Source organism: Bombina bombina, chromosome 3 (assembly GCF_027579735.1).
Source record: "Bombina bombina isolate aBomBom1 chromosome 3, aBomBom1.pri, whole genome shotgun sequence".
Classification (NCBI taxonomy): domain Eukaryota; kingdom Metazoa; phylum Chordata; class Amphibia; order Anura; family Bombinatoridae; genus Bombina; species Bombina bombina.
In genome coordinates this window covers 85072391-85088917 of record NC_069501.1, presented here as the reverse complement: position 1 = coordinate 85088917, position 16527 = coordinate 85072391, and the positions used below count along the sequence as shown (strand labels likewise).

The following is a 16527-nucleotide window of genomic DNA, read 5'->3' as shown; positions in this document are numbered from 1 at the left end:
TTATAATAAGGGGGGGGGGGGGTCACAAAAAAATTTCCAATGCAAGAAGGTGTCCTAGAAGAAAAAGTTTAAGACACTCTAATCTATACTATAGTCTCAGTGTGTTTTGAGGCGATTACGTTATACAATACAGCCCTCGAGAGTTTTCAATAAGGAAAAGTATTTTGTAATTTAAATATATAGATTAACAATATTTGAATTTGTATTTATCATCTGTTAATGCGTATTTGTAATTGTGTCTAAAAAGCACGTATATATGTTGCTTTGATTTAAAGCGAAACAAAATACGTATTAAATTTAATGCAATAAATATAGTGATTTACGCAAATGTTCATTACGTGAAACTTTATTTTACACTATTGAAAATCATTATTACTTCATTAACAGCCTCAGTGCTTCTCACTATTGTGAAGAACTAAACAAAATACGGCAGCATTGTCAGACATCTTCACACATACAGTACGTCTCGCCACTCTTTCACTGGCGATATTAGCATTTTTAAGAAATATCTGTAATTTACTTTGTATACAGATTATTTGACTTTAGCAAAACATTATCAATTTTCAGATTTAAAAAAATGCACATTATATCGTAAGTAAACATATCCTCAAATATGCTTCGTTCACGCAGCTGACATTTCCATTGATTAGAAACGTTTTCAGGTGGTGATGTCTATACTTTTCTATAGAAAAGAATATTGCGTATAGTCTGTTTGGCTAGCGGATAGCTCACTTCCACGAACATTGTGTGATAAACCTGGCTATTTCTCACAGCCAACAGCAACGCTTTGAACATCAGTCCTATGTAAGACATATAGGCAGATATAAAACATTTGTTTTATGTTTAATATAGGGACAGGGCATACTTGATATAATCTAGCTCTTATACATTTAGGGATCCATGCCTATTTGGTGTTTTTAATAGAAACCAAGAACAGAACAATATGAAGTGTACATGAGTAACGTCTGCCATCATTAATATAACGAGAAGTCTTTCTTCTATGAGGCTACCAGATAGGTCATGTTCCTTTAAACACATTATAAGACACGTCTGCAGCACCAATGACAGTACATGAAACTCAATATTATCCTGCTTACAAGACATACTCTTGCCTCATAACAGTCATGCAACACAACTAGATTACCTTTTTAATGGGTGCACCACCCGGCTGATTTTACCCACCACCCGGCTAAAATTTTAGCCAAACATAAGATACAATTAGCAAATATTAAATTTTTCAGATTATCATTAAATTTATGTTAAATTGTACAATTTGGACTTTAGATAGCAGAAAATGTTATAATATCAGAAAGTATTACACTGCCCCCAGCCGGCATGCAAAACGCTACAAAGTTTTCCTCAAACATTTAAAGGGACAGTAAAGTCAAAAATAAACTTTTAATGATTCAGACAGAGCATGCTATTTTAAACAACTATTCAATGTATTTCTATTTAATTTGCTTTCTTCTCTTGGTACCCTTTGTTGAAAAGCATACATTGGTAGGCCCAGGACCAGCAATGCACTACCTGAAGCTAGCTGGCGATTGGTAGGTGCACATATATGGCTCTTATCATTGTCTCACCTGATGTGTGCAGCTTCTCCCAGTATGCATTGCTGCTCCTTCAATAAAGGATACCAAGAGAATAAAACATTTTATAATAGAAGTAACTTAGAAAGTTGTTTAAAATTGTATGTTCTATTTAAATCATGAAGGGAAAAAACACGTGGGTTTCATATTCCTTTAATTACAGTAATTGGACCTGGTATTAAGTCGTTTCTACAACACTGGGGCAATACTTGTTGGTAAACTAAACACAAATCCAGGGCAATCTGTCACATGTTTTATTCCTTACCATAAATAATGGAATGTCCATGTATAGTGTACATCAGTTCAGTGATATTTTTGCATAAATATGAAGTGAATATGTACATTAGCAACAAAGCTCAGAATTAGTAAACAGGAAATGACATTTACATATTTTCTATTTATCAGCAGTTCAAGCGTAAACTTGAGAAAAAAAAATATTCCTATATTATATTTATATAACATTAAATAGTATATAAAGTACATTGCATAATTAAATCATTTAATATGGCTATTAACGCTATATAGCAACAACTTTATACAGCAGGATATTCATAACCCTTTTCCGACCTGAAAAAGTCTGCAACATATTAAAAAAAGCACTGCAGATAACTCTGAAAAAACAGTTAATCAGTGTTTTGTTTTTGTTTGCAAATTATACCCGCTTTGCGTAAAACAAACTGCGTCACACTCATTTGCACTTCATTTAAATACTCAGAAGCAGCAGCCCATCTGAAGGTTATTTGCGCCATTGAAAGATTAATTAACATAATTAGAAAATGAATTTGGAGTTTTTTTTCTGTTCTACAGTAATTTGTTGCTCTATTCAAGCTAAAAAGACTGTCATTTGCTATTATAATAACATTGTAGAATAAAAAGTAAAACAAAAATATGTTTAAAAACCATTAGCTTGGAATTCATTGAAATATATTTCTGTTTTGTGAAAATGATAAATCTTTTTTTTAATGCTTAAGGAAACCCTTCTCATTCTTTTGAAATTAATTTATCATCCTAGAATTAAAAGGACATTGTACACTAGATTTTTCTTTGCATAAATGTTTTGTAGATGATCCATTTATATAGCCCATCTGGAAGTGTTTTTTTTAAAAATGTATAGATTTGCTATATTTTTAAATAACATTGTGCTGATTGTCAGACTCCTAATCATGCCCCAAAGTTTTAAATGTATACTGATGTATACAGACTTTAGTCTGCTTCTGTTTGTATAATGGGTCTTTTCATATGCAGGGGAAGGGTCTGCTCTCAGCCACTTTCAGTGGGTGTCCCTGCTTAACTGGAAGCTTCTAAGTAAGTTTTTTAAAGGATTTATACTGTATTTTTATATCAGTATCTGTGCATATTAATCTTTATAGTAGTGTCTATTACATGCAATTAAATGAAAATTGGTGTATACAGTCCCTTCAATTAGTATTCATATTCATATGACAACCCAAATTATTTATTATATTAATGTAATACAAATGTATACACATTAAAATAGCATGAACTAAGTAATTTATTAAGGTTGCCGGGCAGTATAGCTACAGTTAAAATGCAACTTAAAATTTTAATTCAAATACAGCAACCAATTTAAAACAACTTTCCAATTTACTTTTATCAACAAATTTGCTTTCTTCCCTTGGTATTCTTTGTTGAAAGCTAAACCTAGGTAGGCTCGTATGCTAATTTCTAAGCCCTTGAAAACCAATAAACATTCTGGAGTAGACTGTTCCTTTAAGAAGGTGGCACGTCCTGTTCAGTCACAACTGTCCGGCATTTTGTGGTACTGTCATAGTATGGGAGTTCTGTCCCGATGTCCTCTGCATTATCCTCGTTTTGACCAACTAAGCCCCGCCTATAAATGGCTAGCCACGCCCATGGACCGCTCAGAGTGTGTCTATGGGCTGCTAAGCCATATGCTTGTGTCCCTAACCTGACCATTATTTTAACACACTGGGTTTGGAACTGTATTATTGAAGTTTGTAATTGATATAAAGCACATTTTAAATATATTTAAAAGGAGCGCTAAATAATAGTCACACATGTTTCAATACTGAAATTCTCTTTAGAACATTTAGAAACTAAGTCCTTTCTTCCATAACCACTTAGTAGGAAGCAAGTCAAAATCAAACTCATGATTCAGACACAGCTTTCAAAAAACATCCAATTTACTTCTATTATCTATTTATTTATATCATTCTAGAGCAGCAGTTCCCAACCTTTGATCTCTCCCGTACCCCTTTCATTTATGAGTACCCCCTTCCTTCATTACCCCCACCCATCCCTTAAAAAAGTTATTATTTTTTTTTTTAAAACTATTTATTATCAGGGTATTATCAGGTATTAATAAACTATTTATTATCAGGGCATTGTCAGGTATTAATAAACTATTTATTATCAGGATGAACCCAGATAATAGTTTATTAATACCTGACAATAGTTGATTATTAACTGACAATACCATGATATTAAATAGCTTAAGGTAACCTATACCTGAATGGCATACGACTGTACGTGTATTAACAGGATTAAAGCTCAGATCTCATTCTCAGGAGGAGCCCTGCTATGTGGCTGGCGACCCTGGCAGCTGCCTGGTTGCCCCTAAACACGGCTCTGGGGGGGAGTCAAAGTGTAATGATCATAAAAATATTTAAATTTGTGAGATCAGATCGATATTACCCACCCAGCCACTATGGACATTTTTAGTTGGAAGTGAAGCAATCTGAATCAAGCAAGCACTAGCAGCAGTACTTTACTTACCGGCACTGACTATAACTTATTTGGGGATGCAGACCCGTCTCGCCTGTGTGAGTCGCAACCTCTACGGCTCTACCACACGAGTCCACGCAGCTATGCTGCTGCAGTGCCGCGTCTAACTTAGCACTCGCAGTCACAATTTTGTGCACGGCACAGGGGTGGGTGGAGCAGGAGCCTAAGCAGTCTGGTGAAACAGGGTGATCATTAATATGTGGACCAGAGTCATACACACCCGGTCCACATATTTCAGGTGCAGGGGCTCCCATCTGCCTATATGCCAGGCCAGGACTTCACTTGTCACTTTCCGGCTGAGCGCTAATTCCTTCCACAGTTGGTTATTAGTTGATGACCCATTGAGAGTGCCCCACGACCCTCCCCCCTGCTTATTCCGCCATTACCAACAATATTTTCACATACCCCAACCGGTCCGCCGCGTACCCCTGGTACCACAGGTTGGGAACCGCTGTTCTAGAGCATAAAAAGATATGGCAAGGTCTGTACACCTGTCCTGATCGCTATATAGTAGGAGTATGTGTATACTCCTGACTGAGCCTACCTAGGTACGCTGTTAGCAAAGGATAAAAAGAAAACAAAGTCAATCTGGTTACAGAAGCAAATAGAAAATTCTATAAAGCAATCATAAATGTTTAATTGTGACTTAGATGTCCCTTTAAGACAAATTAGCTATTGGGACAAACGTCTGGGTATTTTGAAAAGATTACTGTAATCTTAAATATAGATTTTATTTCCAAGATAGTTATTTCATTTTCTCCTGTTTCCTTGGTGGCTGGCTGTAGCCAAACATGGACATTTTGTTTCAAACACATTGTTAATTGGCAAAACTCATTTAATTTATTGTCTTGTGAAGCAGTTTGGTATAATATTTAGTCCAGTTATAAATCTTTTTTTTTATATTTAAATAAGAAATGAAGATAGGTATATATTGTGTTTATAGAGAGAGTCTAAACTAGAGGTTCAAACCAAGCTTTTCTGTATGGTTTAAGCATAAAGAAATATTCAGCAAGATCATTTGCATGTAAAGCCTGCTTGTACACAACTGTAAACTGTGCTTAGCCAATAGAATAAGCAGAGGTGCTTAGCCAATAGAATAAGCAGAGGTGCTTAGCCAATAGAATAAGCAGAGGTGCTTAGCCAATAGAATAAGCAGAGGTGCTTAGCCAATAGAATAAGCAGAGGTGCTTAGCCAATAGAACAAGGGACCTTTGTATAAAGCAAATTTGCTGTTTAATTAAAAAATTATGTTTAGTTCAGACTCTGAAATGTGGGAACTTTTATGCTGCGTTAATAAAATATTAGAATGGTGTTTGGGTATTTGCATTTATTGTTCTCTTAAAGGATTCACCACTATATATATTATACACATATATATATATATATATATACACAGGTATACCTCACTTTACAGCGCTTCACTTTACAGCGATTCGCTAATACAGCGCTTTGTGGAGCTGAAGTTCAACCTCCAAGCATTTTGAAACAGTGCTGTAATCTTCGTGAGATTGCGAGAAAAGTGAATGGCACCATTTTGTTATGCTTAGTTCACTCTGATTATAGCATTACAGTGCAATCTGTGTCTCAGTGTTATAGTCTGGCAAATTTTACTACAGTAATTGTCACTATTTTACAGGTACAGTATTTATTGAATACTAATTGAATACTGTGCTCTGCTAGTGTTAAACTAAACGTAACATTATTGCACCCCTAATATATGTTAGTTCAAACATGTTTTTAAGATTTTAAACACTGAAAAGAAAGCTAAAACTGCTCCCGCTGTATGAGTGGGGTAAACCTGTATATATACACATACACAAATATACATACTTCAGGATAACTGGGCTTTAATTTGCAACTATACTGTATATTTTTAGTAGCGTTTTTATTTTTAATGAGACGAAATTTGTTCCCCGAAGCAAATCTTCCCAACTCTTCTAATCTGCTACCTGCTAATTTCAACAAGCCCTGTGCGGAAGTCAGGAAGCAGCCAGGGACCAGACAAAGGACAGGATTCATTGGCAGGGGCGGGGCAAGAGCATGCTGGGGGCAGTCCTTTGTTTTACACTGAAACTGATATTTAGCAAGAAAGTAGAGGCATGTGAGGGACAGCAGGGCAGATCTCTAAACCTGTAGCAATACCACAAAATGCAGGGCAGTTACGAGCTCTGCATTCACATCAGGGTATTTAATAAAATATTATGAGTCATTAAGGAATTAGGGTGAACTGCTGCTTCAGATCTCATTCATCACATGCATAGAAAACTTGCATAAAAAGTGCCATATTGTGATACTGACAAGAGCGCCCCCCAGTGGACTGTGTGTTTTTTTTCTTTTCTTACAGGAGTGTGTAACATAGGGTTGCTGCCAGTTACGACATTGCTAATAAAAAAGCCCTTACCTAAAATAAATCATTGAATTTTCCTTCATACAGACTTGCACAGCGCCACTCAGACATCAGTAGTTTTTAAATCAATCCTTTGCTAAGATTCAAACAATTGTCTAGTTTACACAAGCTTCTAAATCTCACAGTGTCAGTTAAGAGTAAAAAAACGTTTCACACGTTCACTTAATGTATAGGAGATACGGGATAGCGCTTTCCTTAGCACTGAAGTCTCTGAAATATCCATAGGTAGATTTAGCCGCTAACCGTCTTATTCCGATAAGAATGTTATATACCACTTGGGTTCAGTGCGCAGACTCAGGCGCTCTGTCCTGCAATTTGTTCTTGGATTTATTTTTGGAGCGTAGCTTCTTGTTTAGGATCCGTGACAAAGTAGCTCCCTTCTTGGCATGGTCTTCTGATTCCGGATTTTGCAGGTAAACCAAGTCATTGTGGGACTGACTCATGCCAGGGTCTTTCTGCTGGTGTCGTCGCCGGAAAAAAAGCTTGGCTCCTTTCTGTAAAAATCCACCTAGGAGATTTGAGAACAAAATAGCAAGAGATTAATTGGAATCCATTTAATGCAGGTGTAAAATACAAAAACAGAATTTATGTTTACCTGATAAATTACTTTCTCCAACGGTGTGTCCGGTCCACGGCGTCATCCTTACTTGTGGGATATTCTCTTCCCCAACAGGAAATGGCAAAGAGCCCAGCAAAGCTGGTCACATGATCCCTCCTAGGCTCCGCCTACCCCAGTCATTCGACCGACGTAAAGGAGGAATATTTGCATAGGAGAAACCATATGTTACCGTGGTGACTGTAGTTAAAGAAAATAAATTATCAGACCTGATTAAAAAAACCAGGGCGGGCCGTGGACCGGACACACCGTTGGAGAAAGTAATTTATCAGGTAAACATAAATTCTGTTTTCTCCAACATAGGTGTGTCCGGTCCACGGCGTCATCCTTACTTGTGGGAACCAATACCAAAGCTTTAGGACACGGATGAAGGGAGGGAGCAAATCAGGTCACCTAAATGGAAGGCACCACGGCTTGCAAAACCTTTCTCCCAAAAATAGCCTCAGAAGAAGCAAAAGTATCAAATTTGTAAAATTTAGAAAAAGTGTGCAGTGAAGACCAAGGCGCTGCCTTACATATCTGATCAACAGAAGCCTCGTTCTTGAAGGCCCATGTGGAAGCCACAGCCCTAGTGGAGTGAGCTGTGATTCTTTCAGGAGGCTGCCGTCCGGCAGTCTCATAAGCCAATCGGATAATGCTTTTAATCCAGAAGGAGAGAGAGGTAGAAGTTGCTTTTTGACCTCTCCGTTTACCAGAATAAACAACAAACAAAGCCAAAGTTTGTCTGAAAACCTTAGTAGCTGCTAAGTAAAATTTGAGAGCACGAACTACATCCAAGTTGTGCAACAAACGTTCCTTCTTTGAAACTGGATTAGGACACAAAGAAGGCACAACTATCTCCTGGTTAATGTCTTTGTTAGAAACAACTTTTGGAAGAAAACCAGGTTTAGTACGCAAAACCACCTTATCTGCATGGAACACCAGATAAGGAGAAGAACACTGCAGAGCAGATAATTCTGAAACTCTTCTAGCAGAAGAAATTGCAACCAAAAACAAAACTTTCCAAGATAATAACTTAATATCAACGGAATGTAAGGGTTCAAACGGAACCCCCTGAAGAACTGAAAGAACTAGGTTGAGACTCCAAGGAGGAGTCAAAATTTTGTAAACAGGCTTGATTCTAACCAGAGCCTGAACAAAGGCTAGAACATCTGGCACAGCTGCCAGCTTTTTGTGAAGTAACACAGACAAGGCAGAAATCTGTCCCATCCAGGAACTTGCAGATAATCCTTTTTCCAATCCTTCTCGAAGGAAGGATAGACTCTTAGGAATCTTAACCTTGTCCCAAGGGAATCCTGCAGATTCACCCCAACAGATATACCAAATTATGTGGTAATTTTCTGGTTACAGGCTTTCAGGCCTGAACAAGAGTATTAATAACAGAATCTGAGAACCCTCGCTTTGATAAGATCAAGCGTTCAATCTCCAAGCAGTCAGCTGGAGTGGGTCGAACGGACCTAGAACAAGAAGGTCTCGTCTCAAAGGTAGCTTCCATGGTGGAGCCGATGACATATTCACCAGATCTGTATACCAAGTCCTGCGTGGCCACGCAGGAGCTATCAAAATCACCGACGCCCTCTCCTGATTGATCCTGGCTACCAGCCTGGGGATGAGAGGAAACGGCGGGAACACATAAGCTAGTTTGAAGGTCCAAGGTGCTACTAGTGCATCCACTAGAGCCGCCTTGGGATCCCTGGATCTGTACCCGTAGTAAGGAACTCTGAAGTTCTTACGAGAGGCCATCAGATCCATGTCTGGAATGCCCCACGGTTGAGTGACTTGGGCAAAGATTTCCGGATGGAGTTCCCACTCCCCCGGATGCAATGTCTGACGACTCAGAAAATCCGCTTCCCAATTTTCCACTCCTGGGATGTGGATAGCAGACAGGTGGCAGGAGTGAGACTCCGCCCATAGAATGATTTTGGTCACTTCTTCCATCGCTAGGGAACTCCTTGTTCCCCCCTGATGGTTGATGTATGAACTTGGCCCTCGCTAGCTGAGGCCAAGCTTTGAGAGCATTGAATATCGCTCTCAGTTCCAGAATATTTATCGGTAGAAGAGATTCTACCCGAGACCAAAGACCCTGAGCTTTCAGGGATCCCCAGACCGCGCCCCAGCCCATCAGACTGGCGTCGGTCGTGACAATGACCCACTCTGGTCTGCGGAAGGTCATCCCTTGTGACAGGTTGTCCAGGGACAGCCACCAACGGAATGAGTCTCTGGCCTCTGATTTACTTGTATCTTCGGAGACAAGTCTGAATAGTCCCCATTCCACTGACTGAGCAGGAACAGTTGTAATGGTCTTAGATGAATGCGCACAAAAGGAACTATGTCCATTGCCGCTACCATCAAACCTATCACTTCCATGCACTGCGCTATGGAAGGAAGAGGAACGGAATGAAGTATCCGACAAGAGTCTAGAAGTTTTGTTTTTCTGGCTTCTGTCAGAAAAATCCTCATTTCTAAGGAGTCTATTATAGTTCCCAAGAAGGGAACCCTCGTTGACGGAGATAGAGAACTCTTTTCCACGTTCACTTTCCATCCGTGAGATCTGAGAAAGGCCAGGACAATGTCCGTGTAGCCTTTACTTGAGGAAGGGACGACGCTCGAATCAGAATGTCGTCCAAGTAAGGTACTACAGCAATGCCCCTTGGTCTTAGCACCGCCAGAAGGGACCCTAGTACCTATGAGAAAATCCTAGGAGCAGTGGCTAATCCGAAAGAAAACGCCACGAACTGGAAATGCTTGTCCAGGAATTCAAACCTTAGGAACCGATGATGTTCCTTGTGGATAGGAATATGTAGATACGCATCCTTGAAATCCACCTTGGTCATGAATTGACCTTCCTGGATGGAAGGAAGAAGTGTTCGAATGGTTTCCATCTTGAACGATGGAACCTTGAGAAACTTGTTCAAGATCTTGAGATCTAAGATTGGTCTGAACGTTCCCTCTTTTTTGGGAACTATGAACAGATTGGAGTAGAACCCCATCCCTTGTTCTCCTAATGGAACAGGATGAATCACTCCCATTTTTAGCAGGTCTTCTACCCAATGTAAGAATGCCTGTCTTCTTATGTGGTCTGAAGACAACTGAGACCTGTGGAACCTCCCCCTTGGAGGAAGCCCCTTGAACTCCAGAGAATAACCTTGGGAGACTATTTCTAGCGCCCAAGGGTCCAGAACATCTCTTGCCCCAACCTGAGCGAAGAGAGAGAGTCTGCCCCCCACCAGATCCGGTCCCGGATCGGGGGCCCGCATTTCATGCTGTCTTGGTAGCAGTGGCAGGTTTCCTGGCCTGCTTTCCTTTGTTCCAGCCTTGCATAGGTCTCCAGGCTGGATTGGCTTGAGAAGTATTACCTTCCTGCTTAGAGGACGTAGCCCTTGGGGCTGATCCGTTTCTGCGAAAGGGACGAAACTTAGGTTTATTTTTGGTCTTGAAAAGACCTATCCTGAGGAAGGGCGTGGCCCTTGCCCCCAGTGATATCAGAGATAATCTCTTTCAAGTCAGGGCCAAAGAGTGTTTTCCCCTTGAAAGGAATGTCAAGCAATTTGTTCTTGGAAGACGCATCCGCTGCCCAAGATTTTAACCAAAGCGCTCTGCGCCACAATAGCAAACCCAGAATTTTTTCGCCGCTAACCTAGCCAATTGCAAGGTGGCGTCTAGGGTGAAAGAATTAGCCAATTTAAGAGCACGAATTCTGTCCATAATCTCCTCATAAGAAGAAGAATTACTAATAATCGCCTTTCCTAGCTCAAACTAGAAACACGCGGCTGCAGTGACAGGGACAATGCATGCAATTGGTTGTAGAAGGGAACCTTGCTGAACAAACATCTTTAGCAGACCTTCTAATTTTTTATCCATAGGATCTTGGAAAGCACAACTATCTTCTATGGGTATAGTGGCGCGCTTGTGTAGAGTAGAAACCGCCCCCTCGACCTTGGGGACTGTCTGCCATCAGTCCTTTCTGGTGTCGACTATAGGAAAACAATTTTATAAATATGGGGGGAGGTACTAAAGGTATACCGGGCCTGTCCCATTCTGTACTAACAATGTACGCCACCCGCTTGGATATAGGAAAAGCTTCGGGGGGCCCCGGGGCCTCTAAGAACTTTTCCATTTTACATAGTGGTTCTGGAATGACCAGATAATCACAATCATCCAAATTGGATAACACCTCCTTAAGCAGAGCGCGGAGATGTTCCAACTTAAATTTAAAAGTAATCACATCAGGTTCAGCTTGTTGAGAAATGTTTCCTGAATCTGAAATTTCTCCCTCAGACAAAACCTCCCTGGCCCCCTCAGACTGGTGTAGGGGCCCTTCAGAAACCATATCATCAGCGTTCTCATGCTCTACAGAATTTTCTAAAACAGAGCAGTCGCGCTTTCACTGATAAGTGGGCATATTGGCTAAAATGTTTTTGATAGAATTATCCATTACAGCCGTTAAATGTTGCATAGTAAGGAGTATTGGCGCACTAGATGTACTAGGGGCCTCCTGTATGGGCAAGACTGGTGTAGACGAAGGAGGGGATGATGCAGTACCATGCTTACTCCCCTCACTTGAGGAATCATCTTGGGCATCATTTTTACTAAATTTTTTTATGACATAAAATACATATAGTTAAATGAGAAGGAACCTTGGTTTCCCCACAGTCAGAACACAATCTATCTGGTAGTTCAGACATGTTAAACAGGCATAAACTTGATAACAAAGCACAAAAAACGTTTTAAAATAAAACCGTTACTGTCACTTTAAATTTTAAACTAAACACACTTTATTACTGCAATTGCGAAAAAGTATGAAGGAATTGTTCAAAATTCACCAAAATTTCACCACAGTGTCTTAAAGCCTTAAAAGTATTGCACACCAAATTTGGAAGCTTTAACCCTTAAAATAACGGAACCGGAGCCGTTTTTATATTTAACCCCTTTACAGTCCCTGGAATCTGCTTTGCTGAGACCCAACCAAGCCCAAAGGGGAATACGATACCAAATGATGCCTTCAGAAAGACCTTTCTATGTATCAGAGCTCCACACACATGCAGCTGCATGCCATGCTGTCCTCAAAAACAAGTGCGCCATACCGGCGCGAAAATGAGACTCTGCCTATGCTTTGGGAAAGCCCCTAAAGAATAAGGTGTCTAAAACAGTGCCTGCCGATATTATTATATCAAAATACCCAGATAAAATGATTCCTCAAGGCTAAATATGTGTTAATAATCAATCGATTTAGCCCAGAAAAAGTCTACAGTTTAAATAAGCCCTTGTGAAGCCCTTATTTACAATCGTAATAAACATGGCTTACCGGATCCCATAGGGAAAATGACAGCTTCCAGCATTACATCGTCTTGTTAGAATGTGTCATACCTCAAGCAGCAAGGGACTGCAAACTGTTCCCCCAACTGAAGTTAATTGCTCTCAACAGTCCTGTGTGGAACAGCCATGGATTTTAGTTACGGTTGCTAAAATCATTTTCCTCATACAAACAGAATTCTTCATCTCTTTTCTGTTTCTGAGTAAATAGTACGTACCAGCACTATTTGAAAATAACAAACTCTTGATTGAATAATGAAAAACTACAGTTAAACACTAAAAAACTCTAAGCCATCTCCGTGGAGATGTTGCCTGTACAACGGCAAAGAGAATGACTGGGGTAGGCGGAGCCTAGGAGGGATCATGTGACCAGCTTTGCTGGGCTCTTTGCCATTTCCTGTTGGGGAAGAGAATATCCCACAAGTAAGGATGACGCCGTGGACCGGACACACCTATGTTGGAGAAAGCTGCCTCTTTTAGTAATCTATTACATTTGTGAAACAAAGGTCCAGTGTAGTCCAGTAAAATTGTCATGCTTTTTTTATTAAATAAAATGATATATACTGTATATATTTTGTGTGTGTGTATATATATATAGCTGTATAGTTAACTGTTGGCACTCTGGCAGCTGATTTCAAGTCTTTTTTGGACTTTATATATTAAGATTAGCTTATTCTTTATGGGAAACTAGGGATCTAAAGTTTGTAGCCTTTACATGCACCTCTGCTATGTTAAAGGGGCATTCTGATTAAAACAAATAAATTAATTACAGCATGTACATTTTGTCTTATTGATCCTAGATAAATATATGTGTAATCCCTGCAATCAGTTACACATATAGGTAAATCGTCACATTCCAGCTCCCATGTAGGAAACTGACAGTTATTGGTAAGCACTTGCAACTGCAGCTCCTGATTGGCTCAATTACAGTTTCATGCGAAGGACCTACAATGCTTGCAGCTCCCGAGTTAGACTTTAACTATGTGTTTAATTAAGTTGTGGCAGTTAAACATAGATTTAGCTAAGATCAGTGATAGTGATAGAAAAATGATATATTCTATAAATGCTTTTTTGCATCAGAATGTCCCTTTAAAAAGTATACAATGCTTTAAACACACAAGAAATTCAGGAATAACATCTACTAATAGGTGCAAGCCAAGCACAAGTGCTAAATACAAAATAAAACCAAACAAAGAATCCATCAACTTACTGTGTAAGCAACTAATTCACGCTGAAGGAAAGATCCACTTAAGTTTACAGAAGGAATGATTAGAAAGGTGATGAAAGAAGAAAAAAAACAAGAGATAAAGAGAAATAATGAATGAAGAAAGAGAAATGACAAAAAGATGAAACCGGGTGAAAATCCTGACATTTCATTCGTCCCACCCCCAAAGAGCCAAGTTAAATATTAAATCCAATTGTTTTCATTACAGGTTTTCTACCAGTCCTGTAAGTTTTGGTTTAATGTATTATTTGAGTTCATCTTTAAAATCCTATTTTAACTCCAGCATTTTCCACAGCAGCCTGCAGTTAAAACAAGAAAAGAAGAAGAATATTGCGGACAACTTATTTTTATAAGCCACTTGTTTTTATTAATAATATAATATTGAGATGGCTTTTAAAACAATTTGATAATACTTTGAAAGAACAGTAAAGTCAAAATGAAACGTGCGTGATTCAGATAGAGCATAAAAATTTATACAACTTTCCAAATGATCAGCTTTGCTTTCTTCTCTTGGTATCCTTTGTTTAAGAGGTTCATGAGCAGCATTGGTCTACTAGGATCTAGCTGACATATATGCGCAGCCACCAATCAGCAGCTTGCTCTCAGTAGTGCACTGCTGGTTCAAGCCTACCACTGTTCAACAAAGGATGACAAGAGAACAAAGTAAAAATGATAGTAGTAAATTGAAAAGTTGTTTAAAATTGCTCTTTCCAAATCATGAGAAAGTTTAACTTTACCTTTACTGTCCCTTCAATTTTGTTACCAGTAATTCCTAATGAGCCGTTGGTGTCTGCCCACAGAGGAACAGCAGACTTTATCTTGCTATGACTAGATGCCCGGAGGTGTGGTGTGCACAACACGAGTATGAGAAGAGACGTACTAATTTGTGGTACTAACAACTGGACACTTGCATTAATATCCATAAAAGAGGACTTTAAGTGGAGGCTGCAGGCTTGTACATCATATAGATTTAGCTCTTGGGCAGTTGTAAGCTAAAATATCAATATCTATACAGTGTTTTCAACTATAAACCCTTAAGCAGTTGCGAGAATGTGCACTTGAAAAGCAGAGAAACACGACTTCTCTATAATGAAGAGAGCAGACTTAACTAGAACAACAGTGTGTAAAGCAAGTGGGGACAGGATGTGTGAGAACTTGGCATGAGTAAAAACATAAATTATGCTTTTCCAGAGGCAGAACTTTTTTTTTCATTTTCTGCGACGAGAATCTTATAGTGAAATTTTTTTGCAGTGTCTCTAAGGAGCCGGTGTTGCTGTGTTTGGTGCCGTTACTCAGTGTGCATGAGGACAGGTTCATGTACTGCCTCGCTGATGTCTGCTGTACGTTCCCACAGTGTCAGTCTGCCTGGGAATCTGCTCTACTGTACTGCTGGGGTCTATATGCTTATTTTAGAGGGGCTGCTGTTCCATGCTTATACTGCTGATGTATAATATATGCTTCCCAAATGCACTTAGAAATTTGTGTGTGTGTATATATATATATATATATACACACACACACAATACATACTGTATATTATGTATTACAACCTCAGAGTTGATTCCAGTAAAGAGACACACACAAAACATACACACACACACACCATATACACACACACACCATATACACACACACACCATATACACACACACACACCATATACACACACACACACACCATATACACACACACACACCATATACACACACACATACACACACACACACACACACACCATATACACACACACACACACAAAACATATACACACACACACACCATATACACACACACAAAACATATACACACACACAAAACATACACGCACACACACACCATATACACTCACCATATACACACACCTTATACACACACTATAAATATATATATACACACACACACAAGCTAGAAAAGAAAAAAGGGAGGAATGCGGACTCAAATGGGTAAATCTATATCACAATAAACATTCAATAATAAGCAGCAAAAATAAAAATGTCCATGTGTATATGGTAGTATATAGTTGTATAGTCCAATCAACAGCCAGTACTTACAGAAATAAAGTCCATAGATAAAGTTCAATAATGTATGTAAACACCATACATGTACACCACCATGTATGCAGTCCCGCTGCTCCTCTAAGGTAAACTCCAAGGTTCCCAATCACAATAGCTAAAAAAGAAAAAAGGAGAGGAGCGCGGACTCACACACACACCATATACACACACACACCCCATACACACACACACACACACACAATGGAACAGTGGCACCTGCAGGTAGAAATTAAAAGTGCAGGCAAAAAAATAATTTTAACTGCCACTGCCGTTCTTTCTGCAGAGACTCTTCAGTTTCTGCGATAAGAACGCAGATCACACAGATTTCTGCCTTGGGTCTTACCTGATAATTTAATTTCCATCTGTGGGAGGAGAGTACATTGCTACATTCATTACTCGTGGGAATTAAGAACCTGGCCACCAGGAGGAGGCAAAGACACCCCAGCCAAAGGCTTAAATACTCCTCCCCTCATCCCCCAGTCATTCTGCCAAGGGAACAAGGAACAGTAGGAAAAATATGAGGGTATAAATGGTGCCAGAAGAATAATATTAAATTT

General features: G+C 39.3%; 1 protein-coding gene across 3 annotated transcripts in view; it reads right to left on the bottom strand.

Annotated features, from left to right (window-relative positions):
- Positions 1-1829: 1829 nt before the first annotated feature.
- C2CD2 (C2 calcium dependent domain containing 2) overlaps positions 1830-16527 on the bottom strand; it is a 376932-nt gene continuing 362234 nt past the window's right edge. The window contains exons 15-16 of one of the 3 annotated variants that reach the window (XM_053705901.1): positions 13902-13938; positions 7156-7270 (exon numbers count right to left, since the gene is read on the bottom strand). In XM_053705901.1, coding sequence (XP_053561876.1) covers positions 13913-13938 — 26 coding nt within the window. In that variant the 3' untranslated portion in view covers positions 7156-7270; positions 13902-13912. Of the gene's footprint in view, positions 7271-13901; positions 13939-16527 lie in introns of all 3 variants that reach the window. The other 2 variants (XM_053705898.1, XM_053705900.1) reach the window with 2 other exon arrangements.